Source organism: Labrus mixtus, chromosome 6, assembly GCF_963584025.1.
Source record: "Labrus mixtus chromosome 6, fLabMix1.1, whole genome shotgun sequence".
Lineage (NCBI taxonomy): Eukaryota > Metazoa > Chordata > Actinopteri > Labriformes > Labridae > Labrus > Labrus mixtus.
Window position 1 is genome coordinate 26,837,828 of NC_083617.1, and position 23,165 is coordinate 26,860,992.

The 23,165-nt window shown below is 42.4% G+C and overlaps 1 protein-coding gene across 6 annotated transcripts in view; it reads right to left on the reverse strand.

The window, feature by feature from the left end:
• The window catches only part of cpeb3 (cytoplasmic polyadenylation element binding protein 3), a 53,843-nt gene that overhangs the window by 26,922 nt on the left and 3,756 nt on the right, over positions 1–23,165 (reverse strand). For 4 of the 6 annotated variants that reach the window (XM_061040730.1, XM_061040729.1, XM_061040731.1 and 1 more), the window contains one exon: positions 13,710–13,863. In XM_061040730.1, coding sequence (XP_060896713.1) covers positions 13,710–13,863 — 154 coding nt within the window. The remainder of the gene's footprint in view (positions 1–13,709; positions 13,864–23,165) is intronic. The other 2 variants (XM_061040732.1, XM_061040733.1) reach the window with 1 other exon arrangement.

Sequence of the window (23,165 nt, forward strand, 5' to 3'; positions counted from 1 at the left end):
GAGGTGGCATTCCTTTGTTGCCCCATATCTCATATTAACACACACACACACACACACACACACACACACACACACACACACACACACACACACACACACACACACACACACACACACACACACACACACACACACACACACACACACACACACAAACACAAACACAAACAAAAACAAAGGCAGCTGGAAGAATTCAGCACAGTGTGTATTCTGTTATGGTGACAATGTGTGCATACTACACAAGGCCCATCTGTCAGTGTTTTCATGAACGCAGAGGGACGGTGTGGGACGTCGAAATGGAAGTGTTCCTGATTTTCTGTCGCCGTCATCCTATTGGCATACTCGCCAAAACAAGACACTTAAGCCGAGGCAGAAATAGCTCACCTGCTTTGGCACAAAATATTGCTGTCTCACTGTCAACATCATTTGCAGAGGCAGCCGCAGAGGCACACCCTTTATCCCTAACCACTTTAAATTAGGGCCCTCTGTCAAAATCCGCCTACACCAGCTTTACACTCAACAAACATCAAGCAGGCAGCCCACATAGAGTGAATTCAGAAAGACGGAAAGTAAAGCAGCATTGAACATGGAATGCACATTGATATTTGACATTTAAGTTGTAGATTTCATGAAAACAAAGCAAACGAGTGTCACCTAAAACACCTCAGCACATCTTTTTTTTCTGCATGATTAAGGACATCAACATACTGAAAGCTGCAACTTGACATGTCAAAAGTTTCATGTGTGAACACACAAGAAAGATAGTGGAGACAGCCAGGGGGGCTCTTCATGACTCACACAACAAAAGGGGGGTTAGAAGTTAGTCCAGTGTTGCCAGATCTTGTGGGAGAAACAAGCAACCAGGTTAATGCAACCAAGTCCGAAAAGGCAACGACGCCCCAAAAACTGTCCCCAGTTAGGCCACAGATTGTATGCACACGATCATTGTGACTTCTCTGTTTGTGATGAAACTGCTTCTTTATGTTTTCTATTCCACGGTACGGCCTTCTCTGCTTATTTGCTAATACCGTAAATATCTCGAACTACTCATAGCTTTGATTTAGGCAAAAATTGTCATCATAATATCGGACTCTGTTTCTTCGTCCGCCAATTGAGTGTCATTCTTTTTATATCATGTCTTGTCTCCCCCCCCCCCCCTCCCCGTCACCCGACTAGAATGGCCTCTCCCTGTGAGGTTCAGGTATGTGTGAACAGGCATGTTGGGAAGATTTCAGAGGAAGCCTACCGTGCTTTGTGAAAACGGCACAAGTCAGAGAATGAAAATACCAAGCATTTATTGTTGAAAGTTATCCACTCATTACCCAGCTACAACAAAGTTTTTTTTCTATTCATGAAAAGAATGTAATTTAATGGGTATCTAATAACAAGAATGACAAAAGATTAGCTGAGGGCAAAAAGGTAACCCTTAAACTTTCTTTGTGTCAAGAATTATGACAGTAAAAGGAGAAGAAATGTTGGGAGGAGAGAGTGGAGCAGCAAAGGGCCCAAGTTGGATTCAAACCCATGGCTGCTGCAATGAGGACTTTAGCCTCCATATAGCCGTGCAACATAACCACTATCCTATCAACGCCCCCGAATTCGACATACGTTTTGAGACTAGCACAAAAACATGCTTTTTCATCTTACGTGCACAACTTCACAAAACGACAAGTCCAAAGTATTTCACGCAGACTTGACAACCCTAAGTTGTAAACAAACAGAGATATAGGTGGGTAAGGGGGGAGAAGGGGGCGGCCTCCCTGCAGCTCCACAGATGTAGATTTCCAAACATTTTCCCATTCAGTCAGAATCCTCTGGGGCAAATACACGTTTGTTTGAACACGTTTACCTGGCTGAGTGACACATTATCTTTGCTCTTTCCAACTTATGAACATTTTGTTGACAGAGACTCGGTGCACCTGAAGAGGAGGAACATCCTGAGTCATGTCCTGACACCGAGGGTTATCTGTTATCATCTCATCAGTCTTCCACCTGATCTTTGGGACGCATTGTGTCTCTTAGTTCAGGAGCCCAATGAGGTAGCTGTGCAGAACCCTGTGTATCTATCGGTAAATGTGTGGGTGGTCTGTTTGTATTCCCCCAACAAAATAACCAGGTTAGAAGCCAAATGTTTGACTGTCTGAGGTGTTCTTGATAGAGAGTTCCTGATTCAGAATTTGGACCAAAAGTAAAGCAAATGTACATCTCAGAAGTTGATGGCCAGATCATCTGTGTTTATTTGCACTGTTGAAAACAGATCCCTCGTCTTTTCTGCCCTTGAAAATAAACCGAACTCTAGCTGTTTTCACACATGCACTCCTAAAAAACATTCTCAGCAGGAAGTTTTCCATGTCGGAGTGGGGGGGGGGGGGGGGGGGGGTAGGCAAGATAGAAGGACGAGCAACAGAGTCCGTCACTGTGATCAATGAGTCAATGCTTTGTAAACTAAAGAGTGGAGAAGAACTAACTGGTGAGCATAGATCGTGATGAACTAATATTATAATGTGCCAATCACAGGATGTAAACATCATACCCCTTTCTCACTTGTTTGTCGTGAATATTCTTGTCGGACTTCTGTTATTAAATAAATTCTCCCCCGATGCTTTTAAACCTACACGATGATTGTAATCCAATGCAATGGACTAATCGAGCTATATACTGTAGCTCAACTAAACTGTGCATGTGTCATGTGAACATATTGACACATGATTTCAGTGATTTATATCTATTCATATCTATTCTTTGACTTTATTTTTATTCAAGCTCTGCAGATTATTCCTTTTAGTCTGAACACATGTTTACAGCTCCTCATCAAACTGTCTCTTTGAGCTAGTACATCTGCATTTGGTTGTGGTGATGTGTCGGTCGTAAGCCAGATCAAAGAATCGGCTCTTTTAATTGACAATCCTTTTTTTTTTTTTGGAAAGTAATACAAGGCAGAACGATATGATGATCTCCGCGCTACTGGTGCTCCATGCATGCAGTCACTGAATGTCATATGTGTGCTGTGCAACCAATCACGAGGTTAGACAAGGCTCATACCACCAAACAGAGATGGGCGGGGGTCCATCGCAGCGTTCATAAACGGGTGCGCTGAACAGGAGGGAGTTAATGCAATGAAAACAATTGGCTGGAGTAATTTATTGATATTAGAAAATGGCATCTTTACTTTTGAATACTTCAGTACAAAAAATGTATTGAATAATTTAAGCGATATATGTGTACATGTATAAATCATAAGTCAAAACAGTGCTAAATTTGGGGCGCTGGTGGCGCAGTGGTTAGGGCCCCATGTATGGAGGCTGTGGTCCCAAGCGGGCGGCCCGGGTTCGAGTCCAGCCTGTGGCTCCTTTCCTGCATGTCATTCGCCACTCTCTCTCCCTGGTTTCCAACTCTATCCACTGTCCTATCTCTCAATTAAAGGCACAAAAAGCCCAAAAATAAATCTTTAAAAAAAAAAAAAAAACTGTGCTAAATTTGACTGAATTATAAAAGGTATAAGTGGTAAAGTGAAGAGTCGTTTGGGAGCCGAAAGACCAAGCTCTTGTTGGTGAGCTGAGCCAAATGATCTGGCTCACTAAAAAGAACCAGACTTCCCATCACTATTTGGTTGGGCAAAAAGGAGCAATAAAGGACATCACCATGTAGAAACCAGTTGTCAGTTCAGTGAACTTATTAAAAACATAAAGCTGTGACATGTTTATACAGTACTCAGTACTTACACAGACTTGAGTCATTTTGGGTGAACGAGGGGGACAGTTGCCTTCCTAAAGACTTAAATAGATCTGAACCTGTGGCATCTGCTTCCCCCGGGAGTCGAGTGGCAGGGGGCCTGAGGGGCCCCTCAGTTTCTGTCACTGCTCTTCTGCTGACATTTCCTCACTGCGCGCTTGAGCTATTCTCAACCTCCCCGTGATGCAGGCACAGCAGCGCCAACACTCAGGAGGCACACAGTCTGCTGCCTTTAGACACAGATTCAATCATACCTCGTCTTCACCCTAATGACAATCATCGGACTGAACAGCAACCATGACCCGATCGCTCGGGGAGAAAGTAAGGGAAGGATCACCTGAACACAGCCAGTGGCTTTTGTGCTCCAGAGGAGCGTGACAATACTAGAATTTAAAACTTACAAGTAAAAATCTAATGATAATGACACCTGTTTTGATACCGCAGCAAAAACAAATGGAAGTCCTAGTCACCTGATAATGGGAAACTCTGTTTTTAATCAACCAAAAATTGCAAGCAAACTCCTGCGCACTGTCTAAATTGCACAAAAACATTACCGAAAACTTGCCAATACCCTATCCATTATCTGTACTGCTTTTCCCGTTCGGGGTTGCGGGGGGGCTGGAGCGGATCCCCAGGCGAGAGGCAGGGTACACCCTGGACTGGACACCAGTCAATCACATATAGACAACTGACATATAGACAACCAGCCACATTCACATTCACACCTATGGGGGCAATGTAGAGTAACCAGTTAACCTAACCAGCATGTCTTTGGACTGTTGGAGGAAGCTGGAGTCCCCAAGAGAACCCACACATGCACGGGGAGAACATGCAGACTCCACACAGAGAGGCTCCTGTACGACGGGGATTCCTTTGGGGTTAAAGGTATGACCGAAGTAATATTTTTTAAAAAAGCTTCAGTACTTTTCGATGCTATACTAGTGCAGTTATAGGTGCAGTACTAGAGGTTAGGTCACGCCCCGTGAACGGAGTCTGTGGTCCTCCAAGTGGGCGGCCCAGGTTCATATCGGACATGTGGCTCCTTTCCCAAATGTCATTCTCCACTCACTCTCTCCAGATTCTATTTTAACCACTGTCCTATCTAAAAATAAAGGCAAAAAGCCCAAAAATAAATCTTAAAAAGAAGAAGAAAAGATTATTGTTGTGTCAAATAATTAAAGTTGTTGTAAAAAAAGATGGTGATGGGTGTGGTATGGTAGAAGTTGGCAGTCAAATGTCAGCCGACAAGCTTGAGCAGGCATCCCTTCAAGACCTGAAGTCATAGTCGGTCGAGGTCAATGTCCACAAACTTTAGATTGTTTATGTGGGCTGGGCTTGATTGATTTTACACTCTCTCTACTGTCCTCACTCCAGCTGAACTGTCAGTGGTTAATGAAGAATCCTGATAAACAAATGGTTTACTCGTTGACGTTAGCTAGGTAGCTCAGTTAACGCCAGGATTTAAAGCTTGGATTGAAACTCAACCAACGGAGGAATGATGGTCACACTGCTTACTCTGGAGATTTGGACAGCCATGAGGAAGGGAATGTCAGTCCCGGAGGGGGGGGGGGGGGGGGCATGAGGGAATGTTGGAAGAGAAACGCTGTACATGAGCACAAAACCACACTGAGCAGCGTCCCAGTGACAGAGGCCACTTTGATTACAGGGAACATGGATTTTAGGTGATTTACATTTGGTCCAAATCAAATCTGACTCCAGGGACAACTGGGACAGAAAAGAAATGAGATCCAACTCTGTAAGTTCTAAAACTTCATTTTTGTTAAAGTGACTGTGCAATAACAGTAAACATCCAACTGTTAACTAAACTCTCCTTCTCTGTTTAAGAAAAACTGTCACACACACTGACTGAGTGTAAAAAAGGCTGACTCCAACTGACTTCCAAAGAGGTGGAGTTGAAGCAGGGTGAATGAATGAATTTGGTTGCTGAAACACACTCACCTAGCTCACCATCTTTACCTAGCATATCTAAACGATGAAAGCAACAGGAACAAAAGATGACAGTTAGAGGTCAGTACCAGGTTTTAGCTAAAGTGAAGCATAGCAACCTGGAAAACAGCTTCCTGCCTGTCATTCAATCGGCCACACCCCTTATTGCTCAAAACTATGCGTAGCTCTTAGCCTTATCAAAAGTCATTTAATCAAAAGATGGGTTATGCAAAAATCATCCCCTGAAAAGGGTCATAGGGTCCTATGAGGGATTCCTTTGATTTGGCAACACAGCTCCCTGGTTCTGATTTGCTTCTCTGGCTTGAGGGCCTCTTGGTACCTTTTACTTTTCAAATTATAGAATTAATTGATTAGTTGATTAAAGTTTATCAACAGCCAAAAACTAAATCAAGGGAGTTACCTGCTGAGTCACTGGAACCAATAATCAACCCTGTCCGCCGTCATAGATTTACCATGAGGATACCTGAGGGAAAAGACGTTCGGCCGACGTATTAACATATCTGAGTGCTGCAGTTACATTTTCTCTAAATAAAATTCAGCTGATCACCTATGAGTGTGTCCCACCTGCCCTCTCTGACCCCCGATGACACCTCTGGTAGAAAGCCTCAGCACAAGTTATGAGATCAGAGCGGTTGTGCCAACAGCGAGGTGTGGAAGTGTTAGCACTGATGAAAAAACACAGCTCAGCAAGGAGCCTCCAAGCTCTGCACTTCTTCCTGCTGACTGCTGCCAAAGAAACCTTCAATTACCAACACGACACTGGCAAAAAAAAAAAAAAGGTGAAAAACAAGAAAAGAATACCAGCTGAGGGCAAGTGTCTGGCACAAAGCCGATAAAAGACTGGAAAACTCTGGAGGGAGGATGTTTCTTTCAGGAAACCTGATCAGTAATTGTCTGTCTTCAAACCAGCTCGAACTGAACCCAACGACCCCCGACAAGATGATCACAACAGAGCCCTCAGATTTTAACATTTAACACTTTAAACTATAGAAAATGGTGCTCATTATGAACACAGATTGTTTCAGCATTTTTCTCGGATTAAGTCCCTACTGGTGCCAACCACCCACTGTTACTTATTATTTCATAATCATAAAACTATTAAATGCCTTTCATATTATAATAGAGGATTTCCACAATCCAGTTAAGCCTGATGCACAGCTTGGCAGTGATATTAATGCCCTCAATAATATTTCATGGCTTTAGAGATCTGGAAAAGCCAGGATTTTAATAAGACAAAAACAAGCCCAGACTTGTTGTGTTGCTTGGACTGGATTAGCTCAGTCATGCTCGCAGGAGTCATGCATTTTCCACCACAAAAAAACACACTCTGACAGTGCTGTTTATTGGAAGGAAGGTGCTAAAGCTCAATCTTTAACACATGTTCTTATCTCTGTGTAGTCATTACGCGTGTTTAAAGTACAGGGCATCCCTCTGACATCAGCTCAAGTGTTTTTTTAGCTGCAAGGGTTGAAAAGTTAAGAGGTCAAGTCCAGCTTGTGGGCCAAACATCAGCACAAGAAATGTGTTTGAAACATTGACTTTCACCTAAGGTTTAGCTGGGTGAGTGCTCCCTGACCCTGAACTAAAAGAAAAGTTCACATAGTTCAAGCTCACCACAAAACTACCAGGATCTTCAAGAGCTGCACAAGGAAGTGAAATCCTTAACTCAAGCTGTTTTCACACATGCACTCACAAAAATATTTTAGGCAGGCTACACCTGACATTTTCCAGAGTTGCTTGTTCACATATGTCCCTGACAGTGGGAGACCTTTCCTTTCAGCGGTAAGGGATGGAGAGGTGTCAAAATGGTGAACAAGCAACAGAATCCAAAGTTATGATGACAGTTTTTGCAATGATGAAAGTATGATTTATTTTTTATTTAACCTTTATTTAACCAGGTTGGTCCCATTGAGATTAAAAACCTCTTTTTCAAGGGAGACCTGGCCATGAGGCACCTTGATTACGTGCACGATGATAAATTGTAATATTGTAAATGGACTTGAGCTTGTATAGCACTTTTCTAGTCTTCTGACTACTCAAGGCTCTTTTATGCTACAGGTCACAGCTACACATTCACACACTGATGGTAGAGGCTGCTGAGTAAAGTGTCCATCAGAAATAACTAATTCCATTCATACACATTCATACACCGCCTCTGAAGCAGTGGGAGTAACTTGGGGTTAAGTGTCTTGCCCAAGGCACAGGGACATGGGACGTGTGGCTGCAGGAGCTGGGGATCGAACCGCCAATCTTCTGTTTGATAGACGACTGACTCTACTGGTTGCGTGATATTGATATTACCTGCTGTGCTCCCGCATTAGCTCGCCCAAACTTCAGCCACACATTTACTAGGGGGGCTGGCAGAAAAGAAGTCTTGCTAATAATTTGCAGCACACCCCAAACATTTGCAAGAAGTTTCTGGTAGTTTTGTGCGTGTGCGAAAACACCATCAATAACTTTTTTAAACCTTTATTTAGCTTTACAGAGCGTAGAGACAGAAATAGCATTGTGTGTGCTCTTACAGTGTTTTAAAGACGACTGAGCACCTTGCCCTCTTCCACTGTAACTCACCTGACCTGTGCTGCATTTGTAAGTCTTGTTTTCCTCCTGATAAGAGCCCCTGTATATGTGTGTGTGTGTGTGTGTGTGTGTGTGTGTGTGTGTGTGTGTGTGTGTGTGTGTGTGTGTGTGTGTGTGTGTGTGTGTGTGTGTGTGTGTGTGTGTGTGTGTGTGTGTGTGTGTGTCAGCTCTTATCCACTGACCGATGATCCTGTCAACAAGCCCACAAAGTCAAACAGCACCAGTGTTTGCTGTCCCTCGACTACTGGCTTCATTAAGACCTCACACCTTTTGTTACACCTATGTACCTCATGCATCATGGGTGACACAGGCTGTGAAATCAACACAGGAGTGCCTGATGGAAGCTTAACTAGTGAACACTATCTACGCCAAATGAAGTCGGTGTTTTTATTTTATTAATACCCAGTCCAAAGAACTATTAATAGACTTTAAAAGATTAAATTTTGGCTATGAGATTATGTTTCGCCTCATATGTCCTTGTCGGCTCACACTGGGTTGTCTCGTCACTTTTAGCAAAACCTTAGCATCAAAACGTGTTTATTAACCCAATCTGTGCCATTAATCCAAAATCTGAACTAAAAGAGATCCTATATCAGATCAAAAAAAGGTTTGAAATCAGCTCGTTGCTCTGCGTTCACTGTGTGTGAGTTTACAGTCATACAATCTCAATTCCAAACACCCTAACTCATCTAGCTGGTCAGGAGCTGCAGATCAAACTCATTCCACTCTGTACACTGCACAGCAGACGTCGACGTTTGGTCTGATATCCGCCTCACTTCAGTCAGTCCCGACTCAGGTCAGAATCGCCCTGAAATTGCACGCCTGTGCCGAGCTTAGACATTTTTACATTTTGCATGGACACTTGAGTATAATGCTGATGATTTCACACAGTTTTGAGGAAATCAGAGGAAACTCAAGCTAGCTGTGTGCTGACCTCAGGTTAATTGATGCCAATGTATTTGTTTTTGGATTTGTTTTGGATTCAAGAGAAACATGTTGCAAACACAGGTAAAACAAGAAGAACAGCAGGTAAACACTAAAACAGTAAATTATCGTTATTATGCACTCTTTGTTTATATATTGTACCTCGGTTTTTTTTGCAATATTGAACATTGCACATTTTTCTCATATCATGCAGGTGTACAGTGCATATAAAGGGAGAACGCTTTAAGGGTTCCAGTTTGGTGGTTTGAAGTTTTGGTCACTGTGCGGGGCTGCTCAGCTGGAAGCACTGACAAAAAACAGAAACTACTCTACTCTTAAACTATTATTAAAGAAAAAAAACAAATATAAACATTACTTTTGCAAAAAAAAAAAAACATTGGCAACAGAGTTCCTACACTAAGAGACAAAGTGATGCTTTGGGATTCAGACCAGAGCAGAGACACTGTGGGCGGGTTTGATTCACACTCGGCTGCCACGAGGACTTCGGGGACTTATTACACTCTGGATGATCTCAAATGGATAGTGACAACATGGAGAGTGTGTGTGTGGGGAGTGGTTCATACTGCAGACACAGTATCCAGTCTGTGAAGTCGTCTTTTCAGAGACGACCGTGACAGCCTGAGAGAGTGTTTGAGGTGAGTCCGCTTTGTATGGAATGTCACAGTTGATTTACATGTCAGGAGCATTAGGCTGTGTGTGTCCTGAGTGTGTGTGTGTGTGTAGGCTGTTGTCAAACCGGTGGTGTTTTTCCAGGCCAAAGGGGAGAATCTCTGGTGTGTTTGTGTTTTTGTGGGTGGGGTGGGGGGGGGGGGGGGGTGCCTGGATCTCCACTTGTGAGCTCAGCTGACCCATTTCAGGAACTACACGTGGACCAGAAAGCATTTGTTTGTTCAGGCAGAACAAAGTTAATAAATTTATAATAATAAAATATCTCTCTCCACCTCACACTTTGCAGCTGACTCTACCTACTATCTTACACATGCACAAAACTCCTGAATGTTTCGTCAATAGGTTTGCGGTGAGCTGAATGTGACATATCTGAATTTTTTCACCCCCGACCTTATCTGGACTTTTTCCTGCAGTCCCACCAGCAAACTGTCTGCAGGAAGTTGGGTAGTACATAATTGAAGCCGCTTCAATGTGTTTTCCGCTTATTCATTTATACTGCGCATATGCCTAAATGCACATAGCATTATATGGGATATAAAGGCAAAAAATGTCATCACTTGTTTGATTTGTCCGCCAACTCAGCAGCGTCCTGTTTGCATGATCTCCTGCCTCCTGAGCCACTCTGAAAGAGTAATTCAGGACATTTTCAGGGGAAGCCTGTCCTGAAAAGGCATTTTCAGGGGGAACAAAATCAGAAGGGCATGTTTGAAAAAGGCTTGTTTTGCTGGTTGACTCACAACAAATTGACCTCCCTTCCAGCGGAGAAAAGAGGGGGTGTGGGTGGGATGACATCACACTCTTTTAGCGGACCCAGTAATTCAGATTTGTACCATTTAAAAAATGCTTCTGCTTCTTTAAAAAAAAAAAAACACACACTCACTCATCCAAACAAGGACTCATAAAAGAACTATTCCAGTCACAATGGGAAATATGTCAGACACGTCTGTGGATGTGGGTGAGACGTGTTCTGCTGGGAATGTGAAACTGGGCCGGCGGTGTTAATTAGTTTTGACTCAGACGGTGATTTGTTTCTATCTATCCTCAAAGTGCCTTAAAACACAGCTATTGGCAGAAATACACCCATTAAAATCATGTTTTCTCTCATCATCACCCCGTCTTATCATAGGTGGCTGCACATAACACTTACTGACCTAGATCTGTTCAAGTTAGAACCCGACAACTCAAAAAAAAAGTGAAAATTTGCCTGAACACTGGCATCCGAATACAAGCCTTGATTCCACCCAAACTTTGGTTTTGTCACTGGCTTAGACTGTGCGCTGTCATGTTATCATTTTAAAATGCTTCTTACAATTAAATGGCAAATAACTGTAGAGACTGGGGGAGTAAAAGTCCTCCTGCAGGAACAGTGTTTGCTACACAATGTAATAAGGCCTTTGAAAATGGAGTCTAAGTGTCGAGCCTGAAAGTGCCCATTCTGTGTTCACTCCAAGGCCGTCCAGTTTCAAAGGCTCTTTCAAATGGGGACCGCAAATGCATCCTCCTTTCCCCTGCCGACAAAAATGTTCCACCCCCGTGCATCCTACGAGGCCCAACGTATATTGAGATTCGTTGCAAGCCGTTTCAAACGAGCTGGCGGACTCTGAAGGCAGACTGAGAGCGCACTTCTAATGTTTAAAGATTAAAGGGGCCTTGAAAATTCTCTCACTAAATGAATGTTCGTTATATAGTTCAGGAGCAGCTGTTGAACCTGTCCACATGAGCAACATGAGCTGCAGGTTAGCCCGGCCCCCTTTATGGGGAAACAGGTGAGAGTGCTAGCATGCAAGCTAGGCTATACATCTCAGCAGACTGGACCATATGGCCACTATCATTTTGACAATTTTAACAATTAACGGACCTGAAAATGAAGGAAAACTATATGGAAGGTATCTATTGGACAGGATGTTCCCTGCTGGCTTTGTGATGTGAAATTGAGAACTAAATTATGAAATGTGAATGCTCTGTCAGCTATGTTTCTTCAATATATCATTACAGCAGACTGGGCACATGCAGGGCGGAGCTGATGCCGTTGGCACATAGCTTACCGCAGCCCCACGCAGTCTACATGAGGAGAGGGGTAAACAAGAGAAGAGAGAAGACAGGAATGCACACCTCTTCACATCTAGCAGACTTTCTGTATTCCCTTGTATGTGCTCTGTCTTTGCTCCTGAGCTTTGATAAACAGTCTGTAAAGCCCTGCAGGATGTCACCACACCTCTACAGTGAACATAAGCAGGGCCGGACGATGCTCTAACAATTCTCTCACAGGACGGGACTACAGGACAGCAGACTCCACACACGAGAAAGCGACATGCTCTGCTCATCACAGACGCCTACACTGTACCACCAATCTTTCCATTTTAAAGATGTGAGAACGGGTAGAGAATATAAACCCTCCACCCTAACCTGACAGGGCCCCAAGGGGGAGACTGGATCCAAAGTTTTTACAGCACGCACGTGACCTGAGCTACGAAAATATTATCTTAGAGGGCCTGACATACATTGGATGGCCTTAAAAGGGTGTGAAGAGATATCTGTTTTCATGATTTCATAAACTCTCTTTTCTCTCCAGGAGATCAAACATGACACTCTTATTTTTTTATGAATCTACACTCCACAAGGTTACTTGGAGGCACTGATAACCCTGATCTTAGGGCTATGTGAAGTCATGAGACATGTCACACGTGTTAAAGTGAAGCAAAATGGTAATAAAAATATATATATATTATCATATTCTTCCAATGCAAATGAGATAATGCTGCCGGTTTGTGGAGTTACCTGATCAGGATGGAGGCCTGAAGTCAGATGGTTTATGTTAACTTTAAAAGGCTGTTTATTTATATCAACAATTTCTTCATTGTGGAAAATAACTTCACTTCCATGCATTTTGTTCATCTTTCACAGAGGAAAAGGAGGTAGTTATACGCACATCACATACAGGTGCAGGACCGTTCAAAAACAGCAGACTGAGGAAGAAGATAGGCCCACACACTGAGGGTGTCTGTGACAACCTTTTGACCAGACCAAAACGTTGTAATTGTGATGAATTTAAACTTTTTGTGACATTTGAGCAGGAGAGCGGGCCTATCGTCATCCTCATCTTTCACAGAGGACAACGACTGTCTTTAAGCGCAGCTCAAACAATTCTTTACAGCGGGCGAGAGTCTGCAACCTCGTCATGCACTAAAAAATATCCTGCAGACTGACTGGCTGATGTTGCTATTTCCTCTGTGTGATTGGCTGTTTGAACGATCCAATTCCAGGAAAAAGTCAATAGTTTATCCTCAATATTTGCATACATTTGATCACATTCCCCTTCAGGCTTCATTCCCTTGCCCATCCCTGACATGAGTGTTTCTGATTCTGCTGTAGGAGAACATCATCCTCAAAAACATTGAGATCCACTACACACATTTATACTAACATGATCAAGTCAACAGAAGCACAAGTCATGTGACATTAACACTTGATCCACTGATTTCAACCAGAGCCAAAAGTTAAAGAATGGAAAAAAAAGGAAAACACAGTTTGCAAGTAAAGAAAACATGATAGCACATTGCTGTATGTCTACTCCACCACAAACACACACACCAACAGAAACACGCACAAACAAAAATCATGAGAGATTTTGCAGGTAAGGCTCATGATGTTAATCATTAATCACTGGAATTTTGAAAAAGAACATTATGATCCACACCTGATTGGTCGAGAGATTGGCAAATAGAAATGAAAAAATGTATGCAGGGATGACAAATTCGAATGAAGCAAAAATAAAATAAAAATACTGTAAGCATGAACGTATGAATATTCCTAACCTGCAAAATGATTCCTCCATATAATATCAGCGATAGTCATTGGTGGGCCACCGGCAGGGTGTGGTTTACCTTTGTCGTGGTCAGTTCTTATCATATCCATTAAGGAATTCTCCAAAGAGTGCAAGCTAAAAGCGTCGAAGGGCCGATTCCGGTCCTGAAAACACAGCAGAAACAGGACACGGGTTAGCATTACAGTCACAAGAGCAACACTTTATCACCTCATGATCTTCCAGGACTCGCACATGCTGTTGGAATTAGACGCGGTTCCCCAACTTGCTCAAGGGCAGATCACTGGCAACCCCATACAAGTACATACAGCTCCCATTCATGCAAGAGAAGCCAGACAGACTGTGGTGCATTCTCATCTAATTTAGAGCAATATAAATCAACCCTATCAAAGCAGACCTCCTGTGTGCAGCTGCTGGAGGTCATCCTTACAATAACTGTGTTTAAATCAACCTGAAATAAAAAGCTATAGAGCCCTCATTCATGTTGGAATAAGATGCTGAACACTTTAAAGGGGACATATTATGTACAGTATTTTTGAACATATATTTGGTTAACCTGAGTGTCTACTGACCCACAAAATGTGAAATAAATCCATCCAGTCCTTTGTTTGTGATCTGCATTAGTCTTACAACACAGAGAAAAATGCTCCGTTTCAAATTTGCTCTCCTTGTGATGTCACAGTGGGATTCTGGTAAAAAAAAATAATTAACCTCCCCTCCCCTGGTATCTCCACCCATGGACTCCACCCCCAGCCTAGAACAAAACTTTTGCGCAAGTCGGCCATTTTTAGTCCACAGGGAGTGATGTTTAGAGTGATGTCTACGGGGAAAACTCAGGGGGGGGGGGGGGGGGCTCATTGCATTTAAAGAGACACACACACCAAAACAGAGTGTTCTGAGAGAGCTGGTTTATACAGGGTCACAAACCTCCTCTGGTGTTTGATTCATGTTATATTTTGATCAAAGCACAGCACAGATGTTTCAGTTAGACCACAGGGGACTGTTTGAAAAGGTGGAGAAGGGGGACAATATGTCCTCTTTAAAAAAAAACAAGCAATACATGAAAATGAATAAGTAAAAGAGGTAGTAGGTGGTAGTGGTGATGTCCATATGAAACATATAATCAACATTGAGGCACAATAATTGATTCATCTCGATTATCTTGTTTTCTTGATTGTGGGACGCCAACATTGTAATTGAAATTGAATCTCTATTACTTGCCCAGCCCTTGTTGTGAGGGTGAGTTGACATCATGTTACAATTGAAAAACAGAAACAAACTTTAAGCCTTTTTCATACCAAAAAGCTGCAGTGAACGCGGTCTGCCTGAGAGTCCGTACAGAATATTCCTCTACTGTCAGGTGAGTGGGTGGCGAGGTAACAGAGGGGCGAACAACAGATACCCCGCTGCTGTGCCTTCTGGTAATACATCATTGTGCTCGTGACTCTGTGGATGTTCTGAAGTCAAGTCGATTAAAAGAAAAATCCTCACAGATGATTGTTGAAGGGATTGTTTTAGACTGAATGCCCACAGGTGTCTGGTTTTAGCTGCTCTAATGTGAACATTTGCTGATTCATTATCTATGAAGTGTTTTTTTTGCTTTTGTACTGCAGTGTTCACAAAACCAGCAATTTGAAGAAGACACCTTACCAATCACAACCTGTCTCCTGATCCTGTGAAGTAAACTGGTCTACATAAGTCCAAAACCTGAGAGTCAGTACATCAATGGTGGCTCATCAAACACGTACACACCCCCTCTATGTGTGTGTGTGTGTGTGTGTGTGTGTGTGTGTGTGTGTGTGTGTGTGTGTGTGTGTGTGTGATCAGTAGAGTAACATGTGAGCCAGAGGTGCAGCCTGGAGCCAGAGTGTACGGTCCTGGCAGCTGTATCCTGTGGCGGCTGTGTGAAGGGGGGGGGGGGGGGGGGTCTCTTTGTTTGAACTCACAGCTTTTGTTGCTCATTCGGCTGAGCATTCAAAAGTGTTATTCCCCCCTCTCTGGACCCGACAGCGGCATGTAGATAAAAATCTGCCCACTTGGTACAAACGGTAAACACTTAAAAACGCTGAGCTGTGGGTTTCCTCCCCCCCCCCCCGACACATGTGGATGAGCAGAGTGACGGGTGGGGTGGGGGGGGGGGTGTCACAGAGCTCGATATGGTCTAATAAAGTAAATAAATCATAAATACAGAAGTCCAAACAGACTTCAGATATGGAACCAGCATGTGGAGTGCAGGTACGTGTCGACCTGTTGACTACACTGCAGCTCGTCTTTCCTCCTGACATGATTTAAAGGAGCTCGTGATCAGACAATGATACCTGATTTTAATCCATACACTCAGTCAGACTGCAAGGCTCAGGAGTGGATGCTCAATTTATAAACTTTGTTTTATTCTAACTTCATGGGGGGGGGGGGGGCAACAGATGATAAATCTATGTTCAATCAATCGATCGAACAGTCAAACAAACGATCAATAAATAAAGAAATCAAATCAAAGACATCCATCATTTGGAAAAGATCAAGAGAGTAATGTTTCAGGAGCCCAGATGTGATCCGTTAGGATTTTATGGAAAGTTTCAAGACCAGGCATGAAGATTCATTTTTTTAAATTGCATTTCCAGAACTGAATTGAAAGGTTTACTATCAAGAAGAGCTCTCAGTCAAAGTAAAAATGAATTAGAGTAGAACAAGTTGTTTTTTTTGCATTATGAGAATAAAGTCAAAATATCTTCCTCCACTGTTTACTTTTTGTTTGTTATACCTTTCATTGAAATTTAATCAAATTAAAAATGAAATCTCCACAAAACAATTCAATCTACACGTCCCAGCTGGTTTTTGGACAGTTTTGATTCTCATAATGCAAAATAGGAAAACAAATCGGACATCTGAGATTTTATTTTTCTGGCTTTCAACCATCTTCACGTCTTAATTCTCGAAATACAAATCTACCTCCTCTCATTCCGACACTTTTCCTTTCAAATATCTGTTTATTCTATCTGATATCAGCTCACTTTTAACACTGAATCCATTAAATGTCGTCAAAAACTACGGGAGCCCTGACATGCATCTGTACATGTTGTCTCACTCTGTGTCCTGCACTAAGGAGTAAATCTTTGTTATCTTCTCTAGATCTGAACTTATTTATCTCGCTATCTTGGCAGCTTTGTTATCTCAACATAAAATAGATAAATAATCGGAAATGACTTGCTCTGATAAAGCAGCAACCTCCGCTGTTGAAAAATGAAGCAAAATCAAAAACCTACAGTTCCTTGAGTGTCCACTTGAGGCTTGCTGCAAAAGCCAAGGAATCCCTATCAGAGCCCATGTTAAAATTAAATAAAACATATATACAACAGAAGCACACATTTTTATAAGCTGGTCTGAAAATTTTTTTTAGTTGGAGCATTTTGAGCTCATGAAGGATATGAGTTGCATGATTAGGGGCGTTGTTGATGCGATTGCAAACGGGACCTTTGCCTGTGTTTCTCAGGCGTTTAAAGACACACTAAGCTCCACCTCTGTCTGTTACCAGGTTGAGTGAAGGTTAGGTTGAGATGGCATTTCCAATATGGCGACCGCCCCTTGTTTGGCTTCTAACCTCACGTTCAGTAACCAATGGATGGCGTCATGGAGACTACGTCCATGCTTCATACAGTCTATGGGTTTCACAGGAGAATAGAGTAAAATAAATGTATGGGTGTATGTCCTCCTGGGGCTTCCATACAAATTATACAACCTGGGATAGACTTATAATCAGTATTGGATATTTAAGAACCTGTTCAAACCAGGTTTTCAACTACACGTTTTTCTCAGTATCAATTAAATGGAGGATTATTTTTCATAGTAACTGATTATGTTTTAGTCTAAAATGACAGAAAGGAGATCTTTCCAAGAGTCCACGATAATATCTTGATGATGTAACTTGATTGTTGTAACCAGCACTACAATATGAAAATATGAATATTCTATTTTCAAAGAAGCATTAACAAGGCTTTTTACATCATTGCCATTTGTGGGAAATTACTGACATTATTTGGAATTGAAATAGTTTTCTGTTTTTTCTGATGGTGCAAGCCAACATGCCCCCTGTGCCCTCTCAATCCTGACCAGAACCACAACACGCTTATTATTATGTAAACAGCCATTTGACAGCTAATATAAGACATTACGATTGGCAAAATAAAAAGTTTGGATAGTAAGGAAAACATGTGAAAACATGTGAGCTGCAATGTGAATGTTTTGCATCATGTTCCTCAGACAGCCTCGGCCTGTGAGACTCTGCTTGTCAGTCTGCAGAATAACTTTCAGTGTGTTGATCTGATCTGATCTGATTGTGATCACAGAGGAACTCGCGATAGAAGGCGACTAACATGACTTTAAGTCAGGGTGTCTCCTCAGCACATCATGTGACTTTGAGTCTTGAGCCTCACGCAGACATGTTAAGTTGAATTCCGCACATTCCTCCGCCTTTGAGCGTCAGCCGGCAGCAGGTGAGAATGAGCACATATCGCAGCACACGGGACTCCACATTTTAACCTACAAAACTACCGAGGCAGATCTACAGAATGACAACATGTACACCTGTCACCAGCTGTCCACATGACGGCGCGGGGCCGCTGAGTGTAACCCGGCCTGCTGCTCGGATCAGCAGTTTGCCTCAGTTTCACTTCAGTAAACAGCACACTTGACATGTGGCACCCTGACCTTGCATACGGGTGATAACTCCTCTCCAATTATGGCTGTAATTGCTAAACAGCTAAGTGTGAGCTGAAGCCAGGGTTGCATGACTGAGACACATAAGCCCTTAAAAACATTACTTCCCTGCCAGACGGCAATAACTCAACAGCACAAAATGCTTCAGGAAAACTGATGAGCTGTGTGATCTTAAAGAGGGTTTTCAATTCACACTTAACATGTCTGTTTACTAATCATAGAGAGCAATAAGCACCAGTTGAAATTAAATGAACAAGTTGTTCCAGACAGACAGGATAAAAGGTAAGGATTCGTACAATACTTGTTGTTGATCTCAATAATCAATGTTACTTTGAACCTCAAGAACCACATTACACCTGTCCTTGCTTCCCCTAACTGGCTACCTGTGAGCTATAGAAAAGATTTTATTGCTGATTTCAAAGCCATAAATGGCCCGGCCCCAGCCTATCTGTGACCTGCTTACTCCTTGTGAGATCCTGCACCAGCAGGTCTTACTAAACTACTGGTAAAATAGTTAATGGGCCATTTACCAAAACAGTCTTCTGACTATTCAAAGTACTTTACACCGCAGGTCACACCTAGCCATTCACACCCATTCTCACACTGATGTCAGTGGTTGCTATGTAAACAGTCCATTAGCATTAACTAATCCAACACATTCACACGCCGCTGACAAAGCTGCGGGAGCAACTTGGGGTTAAGTGTCTTGCCCAAGGACACGTCGGAGATGTGCCTGCAGGAGCTGGGGATTGAACCCCTGACCTTCCGGTTGAGAGACAATCGACTCTACCACTGAGCCACAGCAGCCCCAGCCTACTATCATTTCCTGAAACCCGACTCGACACAAAAGGTGACCGAGCCTTTGCAGATTGGGCCCCACAGCAGTGGAACTCCATGTCCTCTTTTAAAATGGCTTCTTAAAACTCAATTTCATCGGCTTTTTTTTTTAACTGCTGGCATTGTTGTGAACTTCTTTGGCAGGTTTTCAGTGACATATATGTTGAATTGACGTTAGGGTCTTGAATACTGTAGAGAAAAAAGATCGTAAGGCGTGCAGCCCAACCCGATGGGGGTGAGCTCCAGCCTAAACTGGCTTCTGGCCCAGCTAAGCCTTCCTTGTTCTCTTTCTCACATTCTCTCCGCAGAGTGTCCTGACTGTTTTCCCTTTACTATTGTCGTGGTTGGGAAGGGGAATTTCTTCACTGAGCGTTTTTCCTTATCCTGATTGATACAGGTATCTAGTTTTTATGTCAAGCACCTGTTTATTTGCCTAACTGTTAGTTTTATTAGTTTTGCGGTATGAAAAGCAGTTTTGCTTGTTTATATAATAAAGCACTTTGTAACATGTTTTTAAAAAGTGCAATATAAATCAGTTAATACTATTATTATTTCTCGCACCATGTCAGCCGGGACCAGCAAAATTATGTCTGGAAGTACTTTGACAAAAAGTCGACAATAACATGGAGTGCAAGATATGCATCTAAACTTGCATATCACCGAAATACTTGTTTAATGCTTAATCATGTGCGCTCATAGCACAAGGAACAAACCAGCGGAGACAGACAGCAGGCAGTCTCGCATCACATCATCTGAAAGCCTTGTTAGCACCCTTCATTGTGATCATACCAGAGCAGAGATTAGCCCGCTAATACGGAAACTGGGGACTGAAAATATGCTCCCATTGAGTTTTGTGGAAGGAGAAAGCCACCGGGAGCTGATGGCGTTTGTCAAACCAGAGTACAAGTCACTGTCACGGAGAACAACAGCCCTGAGAGGCCAAAAGATTAATGAGGAAACAGCAGAATTTAGACCTGTTCTGCAAGGTGTGTACAAAGAGGCTGCTGCTACAGACTCATGGACAGCTCTTAGTACAGAGTCATAGTTTGACATCCCTTGTCATTTTATTCATTATTTATTCACCGCTGTCCTGCAGAGACACAGTACTGATTAGCCGCACAAGCAGCTGCAGAGGAGTGTCGGGGAAATTGTGTGCTTGTGTACATGACAACGCAAGCATTTTAAAATATGTGTTTATTCGATTACTCATTCATATGTTTAGAGTTAGTCAAATATTTAAAATGACAGAAAATGCCATTCTCTAATAAAAAATAAACATAGCCAGCTGTGTCTTTTTGGACAAGCGTTTTGAAGCCTTGACTTTGGTGTATTGGCCATCGCAATCCTGGTTATTAAAAACCAGAAGGACCGTGCATTACGGATGGGGTGACGCTACAGAGGAGTAACGGACTAGCACATGTTCAGGTCAAGTCATTAGCAGGCTAATTAGCTAGTTGACGAATAGTTGTTGTATTAAAAGAATCAGTCGTACCAACTTCTCTGCAGGAAAAAAAAATTATAACGGTATCATTATTATAAAAATGTTGCTTAAGCTAATATAAGTTTAGAATTTAGGACGATCATCTCACAATGTGAATGCTTCTACGAGCTACGTCAAATAAATAACCAATAGAAATGCAACATTAAAGGACGCACCAATCAGCGTGACCACACAGGCGCCAGAGCTCTTAAAGCTAATGCTAACAATAACATGACAACCCAACCTCGTTTTCCTCACCACAACCGTGTACACATTTTTCTATTCCTCCTCTTTTTCTTTTTTTATGCACATGAACGCCACTATGGCAAGAGCTAGCTTTATGCTGACCGCCATGGCAACCTCAGCTCGATCAGGTTGACGCACACTGATGATGCTATTGACGCTCCGTGTTGATTTGCTTGGCAGCCTACGATTCACTGGGTACCTCATTGCACAATGCACATTTATGCCGTACCAAACATTATTAGATCAGCACAGTGTGGTTTACATTAATCTTATAAGATCACAAAAATCACGCCGTCTGTAGGAGGCCTAAAGGGGATTACGATACGTTTGGACCCGGCCTCTAGAGGACACTTAAAGAAGTGCAGTTTTTGGCACTTTTCATTTCTCAGTCATGGAGGTTGTACCATGATTCAGTTATTTTTTGTTTGTTTTGCAGAGATAAATCACCACAAGGTCAGTGCGATCATTATTTGCAACACCAGCTTGGCCTCGGATTCAAATTCAAACACTACAACCTAATAATGTTTTCAATCGACAAATTTAGCTTGATTCAAACAAAGCATGAATTGTCAGATTTCTGCAGATTACTTTTTCACACATCCGTTTATATCTCTAATTGGCGTATATTTCTCACGCAGTATGTCACTTTAACCCTGATGTTCCATCTGGCAACAGCACATGAGAGAAGAATACATGACAGCATTTCAGTAAACAGTCACCCTTCTGTACAGCGTGACCTGTGGCATTTTGACCTCGTGTCCTGGTGACAAGTGGAGCAAAAGAGGCACTCACCAGAGGACAGCCGGGAGAGGAGGCCTGACTGACACACACAATCATTATCTCCTGAAAGCAGTACGTTTCAAGCTGGCTGGAATTTCACCCTGCACCGGGCTGCCGTTTTTCTCTGCACAGAAAATCCCCTCTGCAGTAACAGTTCAACGTTTAGACCAGTCTGCCGCTCTGCATGCAGTTACTCACATTCATCGAGCGAATAACCTCTTCTTTTTAAGAAAGTCAGTGACTGTAGGGGAGAGTATTCAGCTGGATTCATTTTTGATGTTGCAGTGTGTGTCATGCAGCGTAAACAGGGATAAGACATGATTAGAGAAAAAGTTGCACAGTATGAGGACCGTTCATCCAATCAGACACGCCAATCAAGGCAGGTTAAATTAAATTCATATCAGTATGAAACAGGTGCCCATCATGGTGTTGTATAAGAGGACAGGGGCAAGACTGTATTCCCCCTAGTGTATGGCGGGACTGTAAAATGATCTTGGTCCAGGATGGTGATAGAATCATTATCTCTATAACGCTGATAGATTTGATAGAAATTGTATTGCACAATATGGATAGATGAAACAGCCTCTCCATCAGTGGAATTGAATTTAAAAATACACAGTCAGTCTGCAGATTGTTCACACAGACTTTAAAAGAAGCTTTGCAGATGGCAGTTCCTGAAATCTCAGCCACTGAACATCGGAAAACGATCTGTTTTTAACAGGAACAGCTATTCATCATTTTACTCTCAGCAGCTTTTGGTGAACATTGTTGTTTTTTTAAAGCTTCGACCTACTTTTTGCGACCATCGTTGATTAAAATTTCAAACCTATGGGTGTTGAAAATGAAATCAAGCTAAGTATCACACAATTTTAGACCAGCTTACAATAGACAAATGAAGAAGGCAGTAGGCCTAAACATGGCTTTTGACCTCATTTGTAAACTATCATATTTCTCTGTTTTTTCAACGTTACTGTAGCTCACAGATGTTAGTCACTGGTGTTATGAAGCTAGAGCAAAAACAGATCTTGTTCAACTCTGGTTGAAGAACTTGACTTCTACTGAGCCGTCAGTTTGGTTTATTAGAAGACCAGAAGCACTTACAACAGACCTATTAGCTTGTTTATCCATAATTAAGTCAAAAAAAAAGCCGAAAATAGGGACATAAATCAATGTGAAAACTTCAGGTATGTCATATATTGAATAAAAACCCACACCTATCTTAATTTGACTGTAAACTGTTGTATGAATTAAGTTAAAGATAATTGCCTCTAACTTCCGGGTTGGACCTGCGCTGCGTTACCATCTCGGTTCAAATCCCGCCCACTATGCGATAAGGAGCCAATCAAAAACGAGTTGTGGGGTTACATTCATGTACTATCGTAAATCTAGCCA